Source organism: Mustela nigripes, chromosome 12 (genome assembly GCF_022355385.1).
Source record: "Mustela nigripes isolate SB6536 chromosome 12, MUSNIG.SB6536, whole genome shotgun sequence".
NCBI lineage: Eukaryota > Metazoa > Chordata > Mammalia > Carnivora > Mustelidae > Mustela > Mustela nigripes.
The window spans coordinates 79,450,374-79,465,479 of NC_081568.1; the positions used below are offsets into that span (position 1 = coordinate 79,450,374).

The window sequence follows — 15,106 nt, forward strand, 5'->3', positions numbered from 1 at the left end:
TATACTCTGATCTCTCATTCCTCTTGAATAGTGTGATGATGTTGGAGATGATTTTTCCTCCTCCTTCCTGTGTCATTTCCTTTTTTCTCTGTACTTGTTCCTCCCCTCCCTCTACATGACACATTTATATCCTAGTATTGTATACATTTAAGAGAAAGCAAAGAAACAGACTCTTCACCAGACAGTCTAGGCAGCAGACTAAAGAATACCTAAGAGCCAGCCAGGGCTCTTGAGCGGCCAAGTAGAAGTTTCTGAACTCTGCCTGTGCTAAAATTACCCTTCCTCCCTCTCTGGTGTGGCTTCAGTTGCTATAACAACCTGTTGCTACTTGCAAGAAGCAGAAGTTAGTATTGGGTGTGAAGGCAGCCAGGGAGGAGGACCCGTGGGCATTCTGGTGCTAGCATAGCTGCCCTGTGGTAGGGCACAGCCCTGGAGCTGGGCATAACTGTGACCCTGGGTTCAGAATTCTGAGTTTGGAGGAATTTGTTTTTCCTCCAGGCGAGGTTCATTTAGAGAGCTGGGCTCTCCAGTGAAAGGAGAAGTTTATGGTGAAGAGGGGGCCCTAACCTCATTTGTTGCATTGGCATGCCAGCTTGGGGAGTAGCTGAACTTCTCTGTACCTGTTTCCTGATCTGTAGGATGAGGACACTGATAATATTTACCTTGTAGAGTTCTTATGAAAAAGATGTAAGTAAACACACATACAGTGCTTAGAACAGTGCTTGTCATATAGGCTTTTTATGTTAGCTGTTAGATTCAATACATACAGTTCATTCATTTAAAAAAGATAAGTGAGTGCCTGCTTTGTGCCTGGCACCACACTACACACTGGTTTATGGTGGAGAACAAGTGAAGATGTACTGTGCTCCTGGTGTGGCTGAGGAGAACGACATGAAACAAAAAGATGTAAATAAGCACAATTTCAAACTGTGGTACGTGCTATGCAGGCTTCTCTCATGGGACCTTAGGCATGGGAAGGAAGTGGTGTTCTCAGTAAGGAGGAGGCACATTCAGATGATGGGCCTCTTGACCACTGTCACCGCGATAGCTGCCGTCATTACTACTGCCATCATCATCATCAATACTGAATTTTATTGTGCATTTTCTGTGTGATGGGCCCTCTGCTAAGAGTGGTCTGTGGCTTATCTCATTTTATCCTAATAAGCCTTTGAGGGGGGAGGTGTTTTTATTCTTTGTTAAACACTCTCTGAGCTGAAAGAGGAAGGAACCGGACCAGTTACCTCCTGGAGTCCTCCTCAGTTTAATAGATGAGAGAATCCAGTTCTGAAGAGGGGAAGTGATTTGTTTAGAATTGATCCATGTAGAATTAGGAATCATTTCCAGAATCCCAGTTCTGTCCTTCATCCATTTAGGCGCCCACAGTGGATTCCCTGGAAGGCAAGCACCATCTTATATCTGAGTGGAGAATTTAAACTCACTAAGACTACCCTCTCAACTTAAGACCATTATCTTAGTAGAGTTATCTTCAGAAGTCTTGTTGCTGTTTTCCAGGACAGAAACTGCTTCCCTTTCTCGTTAGCTCTGGCTGTCCTCTTGAACATGGAATGTGGCAGCTCAAGTTGCCAGAAAGTCACAGAATGCTGGTGACTCATGTTCACTGGCCTTTTTTCACCTCTGGCCGGCTTGGCTCTTGCAGCACAGGGTTCTCCTTGGGGCTTGCTGACAGGCTGCTGGAGTGGATCTGTGAGCATGAAGTGGAGTTGGGGCCGTAGCGCAAAGTTGCTGATTTCTATGCAGGAAAGAGTTGTTTAAGTCAAGTGTCTAGCCTGTATGTACCCTTCTTCAAATTTGAAGGAGTAATGTCTCCTCGGGCTTTTTCCTCACTTGCTTCTGCATGTTGTGTTGTTCTTGTGTATAAGTAGTCTTCCAAGCAAAATTCAGGTTTGTAAAAATGATTACATGTTAGCTAACAAGGGTATGTGATGAGTCCTCCCACTTTGAAGGCTTAGAATCATGCTGTCAACCAGAAAAATGGAGCTCTTGATGTGGCAGGAGATTGTCAGGGCTTCAGGCGAGAGCTTCTTGGTGATTCCTGTGCCACTTAGGCTTCCCAGTGTTAAGCTCAGAGCATTTGTACTTACTGCTCTAGTGTTCTAGAAGGGTCCACCCTGTCCCTCAGATGATTAGCAGCTCACATTCCCTTCCCCAGTGAGGCCTCTATGGAGCACCCTATCTGTGGAATCTCTGACTGCACCTTATTTCCTTCATAGCACTTTTGGCTGCTGATAATTATTTATTTGTTTCTGGGTCAATTGTGTCTGTCCTACTAGAATACCCCTACCATAAGGCTTGGGACCACTTCTGCCTTGACCATTGGCTACAGGAGCCGGACACAGAGTGGTTACTTCATTCTTCATTTCACAAAGAATGGAGATGTCTCTGAGCTTCCTTATCTGACTGCACAATTTTTTTCTCCTCTGTAGAGGCCTTGGAGTTGCAGAAAATTAGGTCCTGTGGGTTCCACCTAAGGCAAGAGTAAGACTGAGGGGCTCACTTAGTGTAATTGATCATGTTCATTAGGCCGTTGTCCACCATTTTCCAGCCCTCTTGCTTGGATGGAAAAAAGAGACCGCCCGTGAATATACATCTCAGGTGCTACTGAGAGGTGGGCTTTGGAGGCAGCCTCTCTGGCCTCAGATCCCAGCTCTGTCACTTTCTATGACTTTTTACAAGTTAACTTCCCTAGATCTAAATTTCCTTATTTGTAAAATGGGAGATAAAAGTAGAATCTCAATGACTCAGTGATTTGGTGGTAAAGCAGGGATTATTAAGTGTATTATGATATTTATTATTTTTCATTTTGAAAGCTGTTAATGTAGGTAATAAAAACTTCCAATGTGAGAAGAATATCACCCATTGTCCCATTTCCTTAACTCGATTATTCTCATTTTGCCATCTAATCTTTGTCTCTAGGTAGCTACACTCTATGTAGGATGCACCAAGTTTGTATCATATTAATAATTTACATTACATTATAAGCAACTTGCCATATGACTACCTCACCCTTCTATTTAAATTTACTAGATATCCAACCCTTTCATGACCTCAAACCCTATCTATGGGCAGTGATGTTGCTTTAGCTTTTTTTATTTGTTTGTTACTGAGAATGATGCTTCTGTGAATTCATTTGTTTTCTTTTGAATCTTCATTCATTTTAAAGACCCACATGTGCTACTGTTGTGCCCAAGGATATTAGGTCTATATATTAAGTACTTTTTACCATTGTTAAAGCTAGAACTACCCTTATTCTAGACTTGTCCCACTTAAGATTTCAGTTGGATCTTTGTGCTCTGGAATTCGCTTCATAGGTAACTTTGCTCTGTTCTTTGCCCTTGAATATGCTTGAACTTAGAAATTGGAAATTTCTGTTTCATAATTGAGATTCTCAGGACATGGAATCCTGGCTTTGCCACTATTAAATACTTGTATTTACCTTGTTTCTGGCATTGTAGTGGTTCCTTTATGATAAATACTCAAAACCATTGGTCTGCTGTTGGCTGGGGAGTGGCTTTATTTAATGCACATTAAACAGCTGCGTTGTCCCCTGTTCTGGGTCTGAGGGAATGATGAAGCTATGAAATAGAACAGGCAGATGTCTTGACAAGATTGCTTTTATTCCTGCAACATTTTACTTTTTCTCTTTTCCTCTTTTTGCCAGGAAGCCAAAAAGAAGTATGACAAGGAGACAGAAAAGTATTGTGGCATCTTAGAAAAACACTTAAATTTGTCTTCCAAGAAGAAAGAATCGCAGCTTCAGGAGGTAAGAAACTTCAGTAGTATCCTGAATAAGGTGTTCAAGTTCTGTGTGGTACAGGGAATGCGTGCTGGCTCACCTTTGCCAGAAAATCCTGAGGTTTGAAAAGACCTCACAAACCAGGAGCTTGACCTCGATCCCTCATCAGATGCCTGTTGCCTGTATTGCCCTTGTATCTTCCCGCGCACAGCACCCCTTTTCTGGCTGTCCAACCTACTAGTGGGATGGGTGCAGGTACTGCTGGTCAAGATCAAGCACCTCCTTATTGGGCAGCCCTAGTCACCAAAACGTGCTTCTTCCTTTCAAACTGAAATCTGGTTTCCTGTTTCTCTTACCCTTTACCTTGATTCTGCACTTTCTGTCTTACTTTTTGTCTTCCTACCTTATATCAGTAATTTGAGACATTAGCATCTGGAACACTTTGGTCATCCTTCTTTATTGTTCATACTATTGTTACTATTTTTTAAAGATTTTATTTATATATTTGAGAGAGGGAGAGAGCAGGAGGGGCAGGGAGGGGGCAGAAGGAGAGGGAGAAGCAGAAGCAGGCTCCCTCCTGAGCAGGGATCCTGACTTGGGGCTCTAGCTCAAGACCAAGGATCATGACCTGAGCCCAAGGCAGAGCCTTAACCAAATGAGCCTTTGAGGTGCCCTGGTTGTTATTTTTTAAAAATTATTTCAACCAACCAAAAAAAAATTACTTCAACCAGTACTTGATATTAGTCTGTCTTTCTTGCTTCCTTTTCTTTTTTCTTTAAGCAGGTTTTGTTATTCCTATGTTTTATGCTTTCGTAACTTTGTTTCTAAAAAAGGTAATTTATCTTACCTACCCTGAGCCTTTCTGGATTGACATGAAGAGTATGTTCACTTGGAAAGATAAATTAGCTTTGCAGCTGTGGATCTCTGATCATTTTTGTTTAGTTCATGGAGATTTGCATAGTGGGGGTGTTTTTTTCTTGGGAGACAGAGCAGTTTCTTTAGTGGAACTCCGAGGTTGACTACATGAATGTTATTTCGCTTTTAACAATTTGCTTGACCTTTCTCAAGTATGTGCTAAAGAGAGGCTGTGACTTCCAAGCTAGCCCACATTCTTATTTCAGTTTTTATTAAAATTCCAGTTAGTTAACATATGGTATAATATTAGTTTCGGGTATACAGTCCAGTGATTCAGCAGTTCCATACCTCACCCGGTGCTCATCAGGACAAGTGCATTCCTTAATCCTCATCACACATTTACCCCATCTCCCCGCCCACCTCCCCTCTGGTAACCTTCAGTGTGGTCTCTTTAATAAAGAGTCAGTTTCTTGTTTTTTCTCTCTCTCTCCTTTCCTTTGCTCATTTTTTTTTTTTTCTTAAATACCACACAAGTGGAATCATATGATATTTGTTTTTCTCTGGCTGACTTATTTCACGTAGCATTATACTTTCTAGATCTAACCACATTGCAGCAGATGGCAATATTTTTTATTTTTGAAGTGCCTGAGTAATACTCCTCTGTAATTCTAAACTGCATCTTTTTTACCCATTCATTAGTTGGTGGACACTTGTTAAGCTAGCCCTCATTCTTGAATTTACTTTGTTTTTGAGCAAATACCATGCAGTATTTCTGTCAGGTGAAAGTTACTCTGCAGATCCTGTGGTTGAAGGTTGAACGATGACAATTCCTCAGGAGATGGTGAAGTCAAGTCCCCTGCCAACCAGGTCCTCAGGAACATCTGGTTCTCAGAACTCTCTGCTTTGATATGGGAGTTTAAACCAGTTGTGTAAGTGACAAACGGGGCCCAATAGCGACTCTGGCAACAAGTGTTTGTGGTGGGCTTTGCAGACCAGTTCTTAGCCAACCAACCAAAAGCAACTGAGCACTTGGTTTGAACTGTGGGGGGTAGAAAACACTAACCTATCTCTGAAAATCTTGTGCCTGTCTAGGGAAAAAGCAGCAAACACATGGCAAGGTGATTCTTGAAGATAGCATAGCTACTCAGGTAAATCTTGTCAAATACACTTGAGAAGGCTAAAGAAAACCCATTTTGAGTAGATTGTATATAAAGTACTGAATTCATTGAATGGAATCCCAGCTGTACATGGGGTATGAGTCCTGGAAGATGCTCATATGTGGTCGTTCATGCTAAGTGTGTAAATCCATTTAGGATCTGTCCTGATGCCCTCACTTTCTAGTTATCTTTCTTTGGGTATCATTTGGCATTTAAGGTTTGGAAACTACATTTAAGGATAGTCTTTTTGGCTGCAACTCAGAATGACCAGAGCTGGCCAGCTCTGTAGTTTCTAAGCAGTTAACAGGAGTCAGTGTCCTTAAGAGTTGAGCAACGACATGATTGTTCCAGCACCTACTGGTGTTGAGAGGCCTGTAGTACAGTTAGTCTGTAGGCATGGTGTCCCCCAGAGTGAGGATGCTTCTCCAGTCTGTTCCTTCTATTCCTGGATCCTGCTGATATGGTCTGGGATGAGTCTAACATACTCTTTTAAGGCTACACCAAGCCCTCTCCTGAGATAGCATGGTGTCAGGACCACAGAACTGGGTGGCAAAGAGATATCTAACTTCAGGGTCTGCTGTGCCATATAGTCACTGTGTGACCTAGGACAAGTGTTCATCTCTCTGAGCTTTTAGTTCCATTTTTTATAAAATACAAACTATCTATTCTGTGTACTTAATGCATGAGAAGGCAAATTATGGCTGCTAAACAAATAAAAAGTACTAACCACAAGACTGGCTTATTTTTCCCCATCCCTTTTTTGAAAATGGATGGTACTCTCTTCCTCACTGACTTCATATGTTCAGATTACTAAAATAGAATACCATAGACTAGGTAGCTTATAGAGACAGAAATTTAACTCTCGCAGTTCTGGAGGTTAGGAAGGCCAATATTAAGGTGCTGGCAGATTTAGTGTCTAGTGAGAGCTTGCTTCCTGGTTCATAAATGGCTGTGTTCTTGCTGTGGCCCACGTGGTAGAAGGGCTAAGGGAGCTCTCCCCGGTTTCTCCTATAAGGCCACTCATCCCATTCATGAGGACTCCACCCTCATGACTTGATCACCTCCCAAATGCCACACCTCTAAGTGCTGTCACACTGGAGGTTAGGTTTCAGCATATGAGTGTTGTCAGGGACACAAACATTAGTCCATAGCACTGACCTGGCCAGTTATATGTATTAGTGGGCATTTCTTCATTATGTTCTTTTGTTACAGTTCGTTGTGTGCTTGTCTTTGACCCAGTCAAAGTACTTCTAAGTACTTTCTAAGTACTTTGTAAGGCAAGGAGCAGGCTGCAGGTTTTTCAGAAACATCTGGGTCAATTCTCAAGGATTGCTTTTTAGTTGTACCTTAGCTGAATTGAATTGATAAAAATACTATTATAATACTTTCACCATCACCAACAATAATAGTAGTATTTACTGAATGCTTATTTCTATACTGGGTACTGTGTTAGGCACTTCATTTGGAACCTTCTCAAATCCTTACCACCTTCTTGTGAGGTACAGATGTATTCCCTTGATTTTACATATGAGGAGGTTAAGGCTTGAAGGTGTTAAATAGCTTGCTCATAGCTCTTCAGTGAGGTTGTGCACACTGGATTCTGGAGCTCTTTTCTCTTACCTCATTGTGCCCTTCTGCTTGTCTTTCTGTCTTGGGAAGGTGGGACATTGCTGGGCTGCCTGTAAGTCGTTGTTATTCAATGCACATATCATGAAAATAGAATTGGCCTGAAGGAGGAACCTTGATAATCTTCTGGTTGAACCTCCTGGAAATAGATTTGAAGTAACTGGGTTCCTTGCAGAGGTCGATTTATTCAAGGTCTTCCAGCTATTTAGTGATGATTTCTTCACATTTATTAAAAAATCAACTTAGGAACGTGACTAAACACCTAGTGCACTTTTAATGAAATCTCCTTTCTTTGATTATCCAGAATTTTTCCCTGATTGCAGGCCTCAGAACTGAATACCTTTAAGATCTAGCCCATTCCCACATCCTGGTGGGTAAAATCATAGCTCAGTCATGTGGAATGACACTGCCATCTAGTGGATGATTCTTTTAAAAAAATCAGCTATTTTTCAAGAGCTATGAAGCTTCAAAGAAAATATTCACTTAACAAATGTACACTACACGCTTCTGTGAGTCTATTCAGGTGTTGAGCCAATTATGGAGAGTGAAATGAATGATTGGCTTCCTGGAACTTTTAGTCTAGGACAGGGCCTCTTTTCCAAGAAGCATAAAATGGTTGGTGTGTCTCAAACAAGCTGGGAGATTCACTGCTTCTCAGGTAAGAAGTGGAGAAACGATTTTGAGTGGCCAGCCAGGTGGGCTGGGCTCTTGACCTGTGAGTCCATTGCAGGATGGGGGTCTAAAAGATATGTTGAATTCTGTGGCCCAGATGAGAAGGGACATTAGCAAGAGAAACATACCATTCCACTTGGATTTTTTCTTCCCTTTCCTTTGGAAATGCATCAAGTTAGGCATTTCTTCTGAGAACTGGATCACTATTGGCCACATAGAGATCAATTCATTCATTCCTCAAATCTCTCTTGAATACTTATTAAGGGCCTGGCACTGTTCTGGAAGATGGGATACTAAAATGGAAAATGAGACTAAGTCTTTGCTCTCATTGACATTATATTGCCGTAGGCAAAATACTAGAATAGAGAATCATAGAATTGAATTTTATATAGTGATAAGGAAACAAATTGGGAGGAAGGAAGGAAGTCTTTGTCTTATGTACAATAACGTGGTTAATAAAGTCTTCTCTAAAGAGGCTAATATTTGAATGGAAACCAGAAGGATAAGAAGGACAACCAAGAGAAAAGCTTAGGACAGTGTTCTTTAAATTGTGGGTATGTTGGTTTGCCTGGCTGGTTCAGTTGCTAGAGCGTGTGATTCCTGATCTCAAGGTTGTGAGTTCGAGGCCCACTCTGGGTGTGGAGATTACTTAAACTGTTTTTAAAAACTGTGTGTGTCATAAAAATCTGGACTACTGGGTCATGAAATGCAGTAGAGGAGGCTAGAACAGAAGAAGCCTATAGAGGCATGTTTTTTTCAGGTCATAATATAAAAGGTGTTTCTTACTGTGTCTTAAAGTTTTTTTTTTTTAATTTTTAATTTTTTATAAACATATACTTTTATCCCCAGGGGTACAGGTCTGTGAATTACCAGGTTTACACACTTCACAGCACTCACCAAATGTGTCTTAAAGTTTTAAAAATTTTTGTATTTATCAAGGAAAAGAGGTTTATCAGCAGAAGGAACACCCAAGTGCAAAGATTGATTGGCAGGAAAACATTTGGAATGTTACAGGGCAGCGAGTCTATCTCGGGGCTGGAGCATGGTGAGAATGCTTTGGAGGGAGGCTGGGAGGAGGGATAGGTGGGCAGGTCATAGAGTATTTTGTAGACATGGTAGAAGCCAGATAAAGGCATTGAGGGGGTTGTGAGAAGCTCTGGCTCAAATTTGAAGAAAGCTCTTCTGGTTGCTGGGTGCAGACTGGATTGGGGTGGTGGGGAGAAGGCGAACAGAGAGACCAGTTAGGAGACTAAGTCAGACTCAATGGCTGACTTAGGGGAGGAGCTGGGATCTAAGCCCAGCAGTACTGGTGGTAGTGACAGCAACTGTGCACACAGCATCTTTTGGTATTCAATTTGCTCATATCCTTAAGCTCATTTTCTCTTGAAAATAGCTCCCCTGCAGAACAAGGGCAGATACCATCTCCAGCCTCCAGGTGTGGGAAGGAGACCCAGAGAGGTTAAGGGACTTGAGCTGGTCTCTCTAGCTAGAGAATGCTAGAACTGCAAGTGCACGCCAGTTGTTTGCCATTAGCTCTCTGGCTGATGCTGGGCTCTGCTATTTGTCTCAGAGGAGTTTCCTCCATTGCTGCTTAACTGCAGGAGCCACTTTGCACATTTCCTGAATGACCCTTTCTTCCGTTGCAATGTCAGTTGGCAAGCCTGAGCAGGGAGAATGTTGGAGGTGTGTGGGTGGTCCGGGGAAGTAGATGCATCCCTGGTGGAAGTGTGTTGGATTTGCACTACGAGGAAATTAAAGGCTGCAGGAACATATGGGGCTTAGCTGGCAGGAGCCCAGGTGGAAGGGATGTCAGCCCAGAGGTCTGAACCGCCATGCCTTAGGGGCGGGGAGGGGGGGTGGTGGTGTGCAGCATTTCTGAAACTGTGTCTCCGAATAAAGATATCTCAGTCGTGGGCGCCTGGGTGGCTCAGTGGGTTAAAACCTCTGCCTTCGGCTCAGGTCATGATCCCAGGGTCCTGGGATGGAGGCCCGCATCAGGCTCTCTGCTCAGCTGGGAGCCTGCTTCCTCCTCTCTCTCTGCCTGCTTCTCTGCCTACTTGTGATCTCTGTCTGTTAAATAAATAAATAAAAATCTTTAAAAAAAAAGAAAAAAGATCTCTCAGTCCTCAGATGCCAACTTGCTCTGCTTGGAGGCTTAGAAAATGTCCCCAGGCTTAGCCTTTCCTTTTGCTTTTGTTCAGCACTACTCAGTAGACTAGCTTCTGTGTATTAATACGTTGATCTGGGAGGAAGATGCTCACAGGAGAGTGGGATGGGCTATTTGTGCTCTCCCAGAGTTTGCAATCTTCTGTTTATTTACATGATTTAAAAAAAATTTTTAAATTTTTTTTATAAACATATAATGTATTATTAGCCCCAGGGGGTACAGGTCTGTGAATCGCCAGGTTTACACACTTCACAGCACTCACCATATCACATACCCTCCCCAATGTCCGTAACCCCACCACCCTCTCCCTACCTACATGATTTTTAAATATCTCTATTCTTCACTATGCTATGAGCTCCACAAAGGAAGTTTCTTTTTGTTCATGATGGTTGAATGAATGAATGATTTGTCAAGTCCTTTAGACAGAAAGATAGCCATGCCATATTTGGTGTAATGGCAGCTAAGATATGTCCCAAGTTTATTCTGTAGGGATCTTGACAAGGGAGCACAGAAAGACATGGTTCTTTGGGGGCTTTTCGTGTCTTTGTGAAGTATGTTGTAGAATGGTTTCTGATCCTTCTGTTTTTAAAGAGAGCAGAGATGTGTCTCCTACCAGCAGGGGGGATTCATTTCTATTAAAAAATACTGGGTGGCTCAATTGGTCAAGCATCTGCCTGTAGCTCAGGTCAGGATCCTGGGACCCTGGGATGGAGCCCTGCGTCAGAGCCCTGCTGAGCAGGGAGCCTGCTTCTCCCTCTCACCTCCCCCACCCCCCACTTGTGCTCTCTTGCAAATAAATAAAATTGTTATATTTATATATATATATATATATATATATATATATATATGTATATGTATGTATATTTTGTCATCGAAAATGTGCATTCAGTGTAATTATCTGCTTTGAGAGATTGAGGTGACAGCGAAGCCGCAGAAAGTCTATGAGCTTTATTGTGATAGTTGCAGTACTTCGCAGCATAGCATTTGCTATTACACACACACACACACACACACACATGCACTCTCTCTCTCTCTCTCTCTCTCTCCCCTCCCCCTTATTTTCTCCTCTGGCATCTATGTCCCACATCAGTGGTTTAATTGTACTCAGTGTGGTCCTTTTCAGATGTCCCCTCTCTCACATTTGCAAAGAGGGAGGACTGAGGCTAGGTTGGGGTAATGTAATTGCTCTGCTGGGGTAAACTGACAGTTTGTGCTTTGACAACAAAGAAAGTATGGGAAACTTATGTGGAAATGACCTTTTCTGAGGTCCCCTGCCCTCTAACAGCTCATTTGGTTCATTCCTGATGGGATGTGGATATCCCTGCAGGTGTTTTTTTTTTTTCCTTCTTTTTTCCTCCTTCAAGATTTGTTTTCCATGGAACCCCGGTCTACCCCAGGGTGTGGAAGGCAGTACAGACTACTAGGTTAAAGATGGTTGAGGTGCAGGGCATCTGAGTGGCTCAGTCAGGGAAGACTCAACTCTTGGTTTCTGCCCAGGTCCTGATCTCATGATTGTGCTATTGAGTCCCACTGTGGAGTCTGCTTATAGTTTCTCTCTTACTCCCCCCACCCCCCACCCCTGCCATGCACTTGCTCTCTTTCTTTTCTCAAACAAATAAGTACTTCTTTAAAAAAAGGTTATGAAGGGTCTTGGAGGCAGATTCACAAGTACAGAAATCCTAATTCTTCCGTGTACCTGCTGCTTCAGTTCCCTAACGTCAGCAGGTTTCATTTTCTTCCTGTAAATTAGAGGTAATGAGAATGTCTTCTTCTTAGGAATGGAACGATGATTAAATAACTATAGTTAATGAGGAGCGAGTAATGTAAAATATGTCCACCTGAGGGCTTGGTGCCTGACACAAAGTCAGGTGCCGGGGTGAGCACTGTCATTATTCTTAGGTCTATTTCGTGCTGTTTGCGTTGTTTTTAAATACCATCTCCAGAGATTTTTTCTGGCCTGCTTGCTGAATACTCTCCTTGGGTAGTAACCAATTTTTTTCTCTGAAATTCTTTCTTGTTTGTAGGCAGACAGCCAAGTGGACTTGGTCCGGCAGCATTTCTATGAAGTATCGCTGGAGTATGTCTTCAAGGTGCAGGAAGTCCAAGAGAGGAAGATGTTTGAATTCGTGGAGCCTGTAAGTAGATGCTCAGGGTTTCGTGGTGTACCCACACTTTGGTCCCCAATCCTCATTTCACTACTTAGATTACAAAATGCTCTAAGTTGCTGATGAAGAGGTTGACCAGCCCCGGGGCTGTGCCTCCTGCTAAGTCATAGTGCTCTGTCGATCTGACTGACCCTGGATTGTCCCCAGAGGCCATTCCTGGGCAACCTGAGTGGTAGTGATGGTGCATTCAGGGGTAGTTGCTTCCTCAAGCCCCCCTTCATTCTGCTAATTGGTGTCTAAGTGGAAAGAGGGCAAGGGAGGTTTAAATCTTGCCCGACAGTAGTGATTACACCTTAACTTTTCACCCTCCTACCCCTTTCTTTCTCCCTCAAATAATCCAAATATAGTAGTTGCCCAAGGAAAAAGGGGAATGTACATACTACTTTCCTCTTTTTGTCTGCTCAATTCAAAGCCCCTCTAAGCTCCTCCCATGCATTAAAATGTGCTATTACATAACGTGATTTCTCCTTGTACTTTGTTAAAACTGGGCAGACAGGAGATTGTGTTTAGTGAACCATAATGGGATTTGGACTTGGTCACTGTGTCCCAGTGGGTATAAAAGGGTGTCATGTAGAAACAAGTCTGGCTTTAGTTGAGGCCACCTTAGCCTGGTCATGGCTCAGGGGTGCTGCCCTGCCCCACTGTGGCCCTCCAAATGCACATGACCAGGATATCCATGTACCACCAAAAGAGCATGTGGGCCTCAGTTTAAAACTCCTACAGACCTGGGATTCTTTCTTAAAAATGCTGGCTGTGATTGAGACCCCCAGCTTGGGGTCTCTATAGAAACAAGATTCTTAGCTACCTAGATTTAAGAAAGTGATTTTCTTAGGCAACAGAATAAAATTGTAAGAAACTGAAAGAAAATAACCACTCTTTTTAGTAAAGAGTGTTCTGTGCTCTATTTCTAACTTACAGACTTCTAGGATGCTTTTTAGGCATGTAGACTCACTAATAGTTTTATCAGAATCCCGTTGGCTTTGGGATCTGATGCTTTGAATATTTTTACTATACTGAAAAAACTGGGATTCCACTCTCTGTCACTTCATCTGGCAAATTCCTTGAAGTCTTGAATTACTTCATTCTTCTTATCTGAAAATTAGAAACTTTAAAGCCAACTTCCTATCTAGTGGTGGTCTCTGTCACAGTTCAGGTCAAAATCCTCATGTTTCTGCAGAAGCCATCTGTCAGAGAAAGTGAGCTTATTGATTTCCCTGCTTAGGACACAGAGCTGTTAAAGCCAGCATTTCAATGAGAGCTTTACTGAAGACTGTTTCCTCTGGTGTGGGCAGGCATTCAAAAGCTGTTGTAGATTGAGGCTTGGGTATATTTAATTGATTTTACCAGAATTTGTAGAGGAAAACAATAGTGTGATTGTAATAATCTTTTGTGCACTTTGATATTATTCTGCAATTGCCTGCTTTTGAAGACTTGGATTTTAATTGGTCCATCTTCTTTGAGGTGATTTTTTTGACGTTGTCGCTGTCCACTTTGACCTCCCAGTAGGTGTTCCTAGTAAGTCAGGTACTATATCTGTTAACTTTTGCTGGGTGACAACCACAAAACCTCATATAGCAGTAGACATTTATTTCTTCTAAATCTGGGTGTTTCAGCCAGTCTGGTCTGGACTCAGCTGGATGACTGCTGATCTAGATGGGCTTTCCTTCTCCTCATCCTCCTTTTCTTTCTCCTCTTCCTTTTCTTTTTTCCTCCTCCTTCTCCTTCTCATTCTTCTTCTCTTCCCCCTCCCCCCTCCTCTTCCCCCGCCCCCTCATCCCTCTCCTCTCCTTCCTCTTCCCCCTTCTTTTTTTTAAAGAAACCTTCAAGGAATAATCCTTCTACTTCCTGAAACTCACTTTTAGTATATCAGCGTCTTGAGTTTTTGAAAGGCAGCATTATCATTGGTAAGGGCTCCAGAGCCAGATGGCCTAGGTTTAAATCTCAGCTCAGCCATTTCCTAGCTGTGTGTTCTTTGGGGAAGTTACCTATCTTTCTGAGCCTTAGTTTCCTTATCTACAACATGAGTATAATAATATCACCTACTATATAAAGATGTTAGTGCACCTAAATGTTTATAGGAGCAATGTCTATAATAGCCAAACTATGGAAAGAGACTAGATGTCCATCAACAGATGAACGGATAAAGAAGATATGGTGTATATATATACACAATGGAATACTATGCAACCATCAACCCCCACCCCCCAATCTTGCCATTTGCAACATGGATGGAACTAGAGGGTATTATGCTAAGCAAAATAAGTTAATCAGAGAAAGACAGTTATCATATGATCTCTTTGATATGAGGAATTTAAGAGGCAGGGCATGGGGGTCATGGGAGGAGGGGAGGGAAAAATGAAACAAGGTGAGGGGAAGATAAATCATAAGAGACTCAATCTCAGGAAACAAACTGAGGGCTGCTGGAGGGGAGGGGGAGGTAGGAATAGGGTGGCTGGGTGAAGGACAATGAGGAGGGTATGTGGTATGGTGAGCACTGTGAATCGTGTAAGACTGGTGATTCACAGACCTGTACCCCCGAAACAAACAATATATTACATGTTAATGGTAAAAAAAAAAAAAAAAAAAAGGAAAAAGAATATAAAGATGTTAGGAAGAATAACTTAGTTTATGCATGTATGATGCTTAGAATAGACGGAATCAACCTACTTAGCACCCAGTTAGTATATAGTTGCTAACTAGCACCCAGTCA

The 15,106-nt window shown here is 42.4% G+C and overlaps 1 protein-coding gene across 5 annotated transcripts in view; it reads left to right on the forward strand.

Annotated features, from left to right (window-relative positions):
* The window catches only part of ARHGAP26 (Rho GTPase activating protein 26), a 414,796-nt gene that overhangs the window by 111,865 nt on the left and 287,825 nt on the right, over window positions 1–15,106 (forward strand). For all 5 annotated transcript variants that reach the window (XM_059417816.1, XM_059417817.1, XM_059417818.1 and 2 more), the window contains 2 exons: window positions 3,680–3,781; window positions 12,256–12,366. In XM_059417816.1, the coding sequence (XP_059273799.1) occupies window positions 3,680–3,781; window positions 12,256–12,366 (213 nt within the window). The remainder of the gene's footprint in view (window positions 1–3,679; window positions 3,782–12,255; window positions 12,367–15,106) is intronic.